Source organism: Tachyglossus aculeatus, chromosome 6 (genome assembly GCF_015852505.1).
Source record: "Tachyglossus aculeatus isolate mTacAcu1 chromosome 6, mTacAcu1.pri, whole genome shotgun sequence".
Taxonomy (NCBI): Eukaryota; Metazoa; Chordata; class Mammalia; order Monotremata; family Tachyglossidae; genus Tachyglossus; species Tachyglossus aculeatus.
This window is the reverse complement of record NC_052071.1, coordinates 39,968,447-39,975,359: the sequence shown is the minus strand read 5'-3', so window position 1 is coordinate 39,975,359 and position 6,913 is coordinate 39,968,447. Positions and strand designations below refer to the sequence as shown.

The 6,913-nt window shown below is 46.0% G+C and overlaps 1 protein-coding gene across 1 annotated transcript; it reads right to left on the bottom strand.

The window, feature by feature from the left end:
- Positions 1–870: 870 nt before the first annotated feature.
- On the bottom strand, positions 871–5,649 carry LOC119929565 (olfactory receptor 1019-like). Its single transcript, XM_038747737.1, has 4 exons — positions 5,524–5,649; positions 4,359–4,413; positions 1,904–2,027; positions 871–1,816 (listed from the first exon to the last, which is right to left on the bottom strand). Exons 1-4 carry the CDS (start codon positions 5,647–5,649, stop codon positions 871–873), a joined length of 1,251 nt encoding a protein of 416 aa, XP_038603665.1.
- Positions 5,650–6,913: the final 1,264 nt, after the last annotated feature.

Sequence of the window (6,913 nt, the reverse complement as noted above, 5' to 3'; positions counted from 1 at the left end):
AAGTGCTAATCATTTCCCTATCATGACTGGGAATAGATTAGCACTGATAAACTACCCTTCTCATCATCATCATCATCAATCGCATTTATTGAGCGCTTACTGTGTGCAGAGCACTGTACTAAGCGCTTGGGAAGTACAAGTTGGCAACATATAGAGACAGTCCCTACCCAACAGTGGGCTCACAGTCTAAAAGGGGGAGACGGAGAACAAAACCAAACATACTAACAAAATAAAATAAATAGAATAGATATGTACAAGTAAAATAAAATAAATAAATAGAGTAATAAATATGTACAAGCATATATACATATATACAGGTGCTGTGGGGAAGGGAAGGAGGTAGGGAAGAGTAATATCTTCTGCCATGGAAATACCCCACTTTCTCTCTCTCCCTCTCTCTCTCTCTCTCTCTCTAAAGCATTTAGTATGTGCTAAGCACTGGAGTAGATACAAATTAATGAGGTTGGTCACAGTCCCTGTCCCACATGGGGCTCACAGTCTTAATCCCCATTTTGCAGATGAAGTAACTGAGGCCCAGAGATGTTAAGTGACTTACCCAAGGTCACACAGCAAATAAGCGGCATCAGAACCCAAGTCCTTCGGACTCCGAGGCCCATTCTCTAGCCACTTAAATCAAGCAATTCTCTACCCCAAAATTCCCAATCTGTGCTTTTTGAGTTCTTTTCCTTCCAGTTACCATAATTTCAGATCATCCACTTTTCAGACATGAGTGGGGGTCTCCCTTCCCCTTTGCCCCATCCTCAGGCACCCCCAAATCTAATACTACCTCCCAACTCCCTAGCCTCCATCTGATTTCTGAATCAGTCACCCTGTATTGTTTTTGAGGACTGCTGCCCCTCTACAAGCTCCTCAAAAGCCTTTATATACAGCTCTCTTCAGTGCCTCCTTCACTTCCCGGTTCCTCAAGCTGTAGATAATGGGGTTCAGCAGGGGGGTAACTGTTGTGTAAAATACAGACAGCACTCCGTCCTGATCCAGGGAGTAGCTCGAGGTAGGTCGTAGGTAGGTGAATATAAGCGTCCCATAGAATAAGCTGACAACAGCCAGGTGTGAGGCACAGGTAGAGAAGCTCTTGAGTTTCCCGTCAGGGGACCGGATCTTCAGGATGGTGATGATGATGAATAGGTAGGAGATCAGTACGATCAATAGGGAACTCAGTAGAATAAACCCTCCAAATGCAGAGACGAAGATCTCACAGGTACGGGTATCAGAGCAGGACAGAGCCAGGAGTGGGGGAATGTCACAGAAGAAACTGTTAATGGTTTTGGATGTGCAGAAGGAGAGTTGAAATATAGAGCTCACCTGTGTCAGGGAATTAACAATTCCGGCAACATAAGACAGGGCCACCAGTGAGACACAGACCCTGGTGGACATAAGGACAGGGTAGAGTAGAGGGCTACAGATTGCCACGTAGCGGTCATAAGCCATGGAGGCCAGGAGGTAGAGTTCTGCAGTGGCAAAGACAATGAACAGACTTAGTTGGGCCACACATCCAGAGAAGGAAATGGCCTTTCGTTCTGACAGGAAGTCGGACAGCATCTTAGGGAGCGTGACTGAGGAGTAACAGGAATCCAAGAAAGACAAATTGCTGAGGAAGAAGTACATGGGAGTATGAAGGTGAGGCATCAGCCTGATCAGACAGATCAGGCCAAGGTTCCCCACCAAGGTCACCATGTAAACCAGCAAGAACAGGCCAAACAGGAGTTTCTGCTTCACAGGGTCTCTGGCAATTCCCAAAAGCAGGAATTCATTCTCTCTACTCTCATTTACATTCACCATGAGGCCCACTATGTTTCTAATGAGAAGAAGCCACAGACCACTTAGAAATGCCCCCTAACATGAGCCCCTAAACAGCCGCCTGAACAGGTTGATCAGGGTTCACCTGGAATGTGTTTGTAGTTTATTGGATACAGCTGCTTCTGCTGGGTTTTTAGAGTCCTCAGTTGCCCAGGCTGGGGAGAAAGGCAGGAAGTAGCTTTTATGGTAAGGAGTTGCTGTGTTCTCATCTGAAAAATAAGAATTAGATAAGGAACAAGCACACAAGAACTAGTAGGAAGGGTGGGGGAAGCTGCATAAGAGGAAAGCCCTTAGGTAAAAATGTTAATCAGAGGTGTTTGCTGAGCAAAGAGCATTGTACTAATAATCATAATTGTAGTATTTAAGGGTTTCCTAAGTGCCAAACTCTACAGTAAGCAATAGGGTAGATAAAAGATAATCACCCCATTTGGGGCTCACTGTCTAAGAAGGGGGATGGACAGGTGTTGAACCCCCATAATGCAGAGGAGGGAATTGAGGCACAGAGAAGTTAGGTGACTTACCCAAGGTCAGGTCAGCTATGATGAGAACCCAGATGCTCTGGCTTCCAGGCCAGTGTTTTTTTCCAAAAGGTCATCCTGCTTTCTCAATGGTTGACAGATATTCCATTGTAAATTCACAGCTGAGGAAATTTTCATGGGAAATGCGTTTTGGTTTTGGCATATCTTCTGGGAGTGCTTCCCAACCATCAAGCTCAAGACAGGCTTCCTGATTGGCTGTGGGAGTTGGCTGACTGATAATTACTCATATTACCTGTTTGGTTTTCACTATTAGTTGGACACCTTTTTCCAAAATAGTAGGTTCTTTCTGCAGGAAGAACTAGTCTCATTTTATTTGCTCTTTCATGATGAAAATTTGAAAACCAATTTTTCTTAAGTTTTGTGTTAAAGATATATTTTCCTAAACTATCATCTGTCATCAGGTTTTCATAACTTCCTGATTGTGTGGTTGCTGGCATCTTTTAAATCATTCCTTTAATTTCATAAAACCACCTTTAGGCTGTGCAGCATTTGTACTTGCCCTTTTTACATAAAAACTTTAATAGTGACATCCAAATGTTTCCCAAGTCTAGTCACCCATGTAGTAATGAAGTGCTTGGCAAATCTTTTTTTCAGGTGCCATTAGGGTACAAATATCCTATTTGAGCAGCAACATATGCTTTGAACAAGCTGAAATTTCCCAGTGCCACACTATCTCCATCTTGGGTTGGCATCATCACTAAACTTTGGGTTCCCGTCTTACCGAGGACCTTTGGTATGCAGAGCAGAACAATAGGCATTTCGGGGATGTGTCGATGAAGGCCCAGACCCTTCCCTTAGGAGCTTTCAAGGCTTTCCAGGGGTGGGGAGGAATGGGATCAATTGAGAAGGGCAGAAAGGAAGATGATGCTACTATAGTTCAGCACAGGGTTGAGCCTGATCATGGCTACTGACTTAGTGCCCCATCACTCCCTAAATGTCTGCTTTTTCTTGCAAAATCTCCTCAGCTTCCTATCAAGTCAAAGTGGCCCTGAGACAAACGAATTTCTCTAGCAAGAAAGTGCTCTACCACCCACTTAAGTAGCCATTCATCTGCTGATGAGGAAAACTGGTGTACTTTGGGTGTACTATGAGCTCAGTTTTGTGTTCTATGAGCTGAAACAATAATATGATTGATTTTTCCCTGAGGGAGAGAATTGAGATTTTCTTCTGCCCAAATTCATGAGGACAAATTCCAGTAGCTTGGGCGGCTGGGTGAGGAGGGGTTGTCCTGGCCACAGAGGCTCAATAAATGTCAATGGGTAGACAACTACAGGGAAAGCCCTAGGTTTGCCAAAGAGAAGTGAAAGGAAGAGATCATAAGCCCTCTAGACTGTGAGTTCATTGTGGACAGGGATCATGCCCACTAATTCTATTGTATTATACTCTCCCAAGCCCTAAGTTCAGTGGTCTTCACACAGTAGTGCTAAGTACCATTGAATGATAGATTGTTTAAAGAGCTGCTCTGTTCTTATTCCCTTCAAACTCCTCTTCAAAGCCCCCTTCAGACACTACCTGGTCTCCCAGTAAGAATCAGTGTGGGTTGGTTACCTCCAGTTTGGGGGCCTGTTTTTGTAGGAAAAGCCATAAGGAAAATCTTTTGAACCCTGATACACTCTTAATTTTTCTTCATGGATGTTGAAGTTAACCAGACCAGATACAGTCCCTGTCCCACATGGGGCTCAAAAAAAAATCCCACTTAGTCTCTCAAGAAGCAACTCACATGAGCACTGTGATTTATTTGTAAACGCAGCTGGTGGCTTCCTATGACATATAATGGCAAGAGAAGGCTGGACGAGGAACACAGTATAATTGCCCCAGGACTTCATTGAGAAGAAAATATGGTGCCTACCCTGGGATTGCCCTAGATTTTCAGCAGGCTTCTCCCAAACACCTAGTGGTTGGAATATTTGGGGCACTGATTACAGTAGATTTCTGGAATAGATTCCAAAGGCTTCCTAATTCAGACATTAAATATGCAGTTGAAAATATGAATTCACTTACCAATCTGCTTCACAAATCTTCCAGTTGGGTTATTTTTAAGGGGAAAAAAAGCAAACTATAAATCACACAAGGTTCAAACTCTAAAAGCTCAAATGACCTGAGAGGCAAATTTCCTGTTGGAAGGAAATATTTCATTTCAGCTACAAGTATCATTCAACATCTTTGGCTTCAGTAAGGGAAAAGCATCCTTCTGTTCAAGCTATTCTCATATATAAGCAGCTCTACCCAGCCGGTCCCACAGAATCAGCACTGTCTCTTGATGTGGGCCTATTTCCCTCTGGACAACATAGAAATCTGCAAATCAGAGACCTGATAATCCCTGAAGCCCCGTGCCTCAAGTTCTGAAATCTCTGAGGGGAAGTTCAGCTGGGTCAAGCTTCACCTTATCATCATCATCTATCGTATTTATTGAGCGCTTACTGTGTGCAGAGCACTGTACTAAGTGCTTGGGAAGTACAAGTTGGCAACATATAGAGGCAGTCCCTACCCAACAGTGGGCTCCTTGTCTGAACCTAAATCTCCTAAAAATAGAAAACATTACAGAAAGGCACATGTGGATGTGTGGGGCTCTTTGCCTTCTTTTTAAAAAAATTTCAGATGCCCCTGGTCAAATGAAGATCCAGGAATTGTTTGCAAATATTGAGCAGAGAGCCACCAGACATGGGTTTAGGGATCTGGTGGGAGAGGAGGGGGCTCAGGCTTTCCACAGTTGAATATTGGCAACTGAATACTCCTTACTGGGAACATAAGCAAACCATTTAAATCTGAGTGCATCCATTTCTCAGCTGTAGACTAGGAACACTGATAATTTCAGAGGGTTGCTAGGAATGGATGTGCCAGCCCAGAGATTAACTCCAAGCCCTTGGGAAGAAAGATGTTGGAGCAATTCAGTGCATCAATTTTAGCCCTTGGAAGTTGCCACAGTTGGAGGGATAGAAGCAGCGGGGCAAGGAAAAGCTTATGACACCTGAGCTCACATGTGACTTCCTATTCCAGCCACAGATAATAATAGCCTTCTCTTCCTGAGAGCAGCTCTATGTTGTACAAGGGGCTGGAAGTTTCCCAGGTTTCTGGAGAGGTTAGGGGACATTCACAGGCAGGCTGGAGTAGATGGAGTTCACCCTGCTTCACTCTTCATCCCCATGCTCTCTGCCCCGTCTCAGACTAGGAGAATGATTTTGGTGGAAGGCAAGGTCTGGGGCAGTTGAAGTGTGAGGCGGCTGCTGTCCATCAGTCCGGGTTGGGTGGGGCAGACTTCCCTTCCTTGCTTAGCACACACATGGGGGTCCATGTTGGTTGGGAATGGGGCCCAGGGAGATCCCACCTGCACGGCCCCTTCTCAGCCTCAGTTAGAGATACACTGAGTCTGTGTTAATCCAGTTCAATTGGCGATTGCTCGGCTCCGGTACTTGGCTGCTGTAGTTGAGATTGGGGCTGTCAGGTGAGTCCCAGTGCTGGTGGGAAGCTCCTGGATAAACTGTTCTTCCTGTTGATCCACTTCCTTCTCGCTGACACCTAGGTTTCTCTGGGCTAGAGGAGCTGAGGGGGCACGGAGTTGCTTGGTGTTGGGGCCTGAGGCTGCTGGCACTCCTGGGGCTCTTAGGGAGGCTGCTCAGGTGAAATGAACTGGCACAAATCTGCTTGAGGCTCAAAGGAGCCCACCTTGGGCTGGGTTGAAGTCATGTCCTTAATTCAGTGTGCGAGACAAACACAATGGATGGGGTTAGTGTCCTGAACAAAAGACTAAAAATGACTCTGCCTGGACCCTGTGGGTGGGGAAAGTGTGCTGCAGAAAGGAGGGGATTGGGTAACCCAAGCCTTGAAGCCCAGCTCATTTAGGGCAGGGAACATGTCTATCAACTCTGTTACATTGTACTCCCCCGAGAACACAGTAAGCACTCAAATACTTGATTCATACAAGCCGTAGCCTAGGCACTAGTCACAACCAGGTGCTGGTCTTCAGGAATAAAATTCCCATTGGTGTCATCCAACTGCCCGTGATAATCCAGGACTCCCTGACCACTTCCCATTATTGCTATTGCTTCTCGATCAGCATAGAGGACAGAGACAGAGTGCCACAAGGAAGATAAGCCAAGCAAGCCTGGGCTCCAGGCAACTGCCTGTGGCCCCATCATGTACCCATGGTTGGGAGGGGTCCTACAGGCTCAGCATCAGATTTCCAGTCTCCCCTAGGAAAGACCTCAGAGAGGTTCCAGGAGCCATGTGGGTGGCAAACACCAGGAGGACAGTTCACAGGGGACTGAGGAGAGGGCTGCCTGGAGGCAGTAGTCCTGGGCCCAGAAGCATTCATGGACCAGAGTGAGGGCAGGGATACTGGATCCTCCCAGAAGCAGCAGGCCGTGAACAAGCTTGATTGACCCAATGGATGCAGAGCACTGTTCTTCATGAGCTTGTTCTCCTAGAACACGCATCCTGGTGGATCCCAGTGTTTAGGGAAATTTGCACTGTGGTAGTCATGCTTTGTCTCCTGCCAGCTGTGCAAACCCAACCGACTTTCAACAGTGCACTGACCTGTTTCCAGGCAAGTTTGCTTT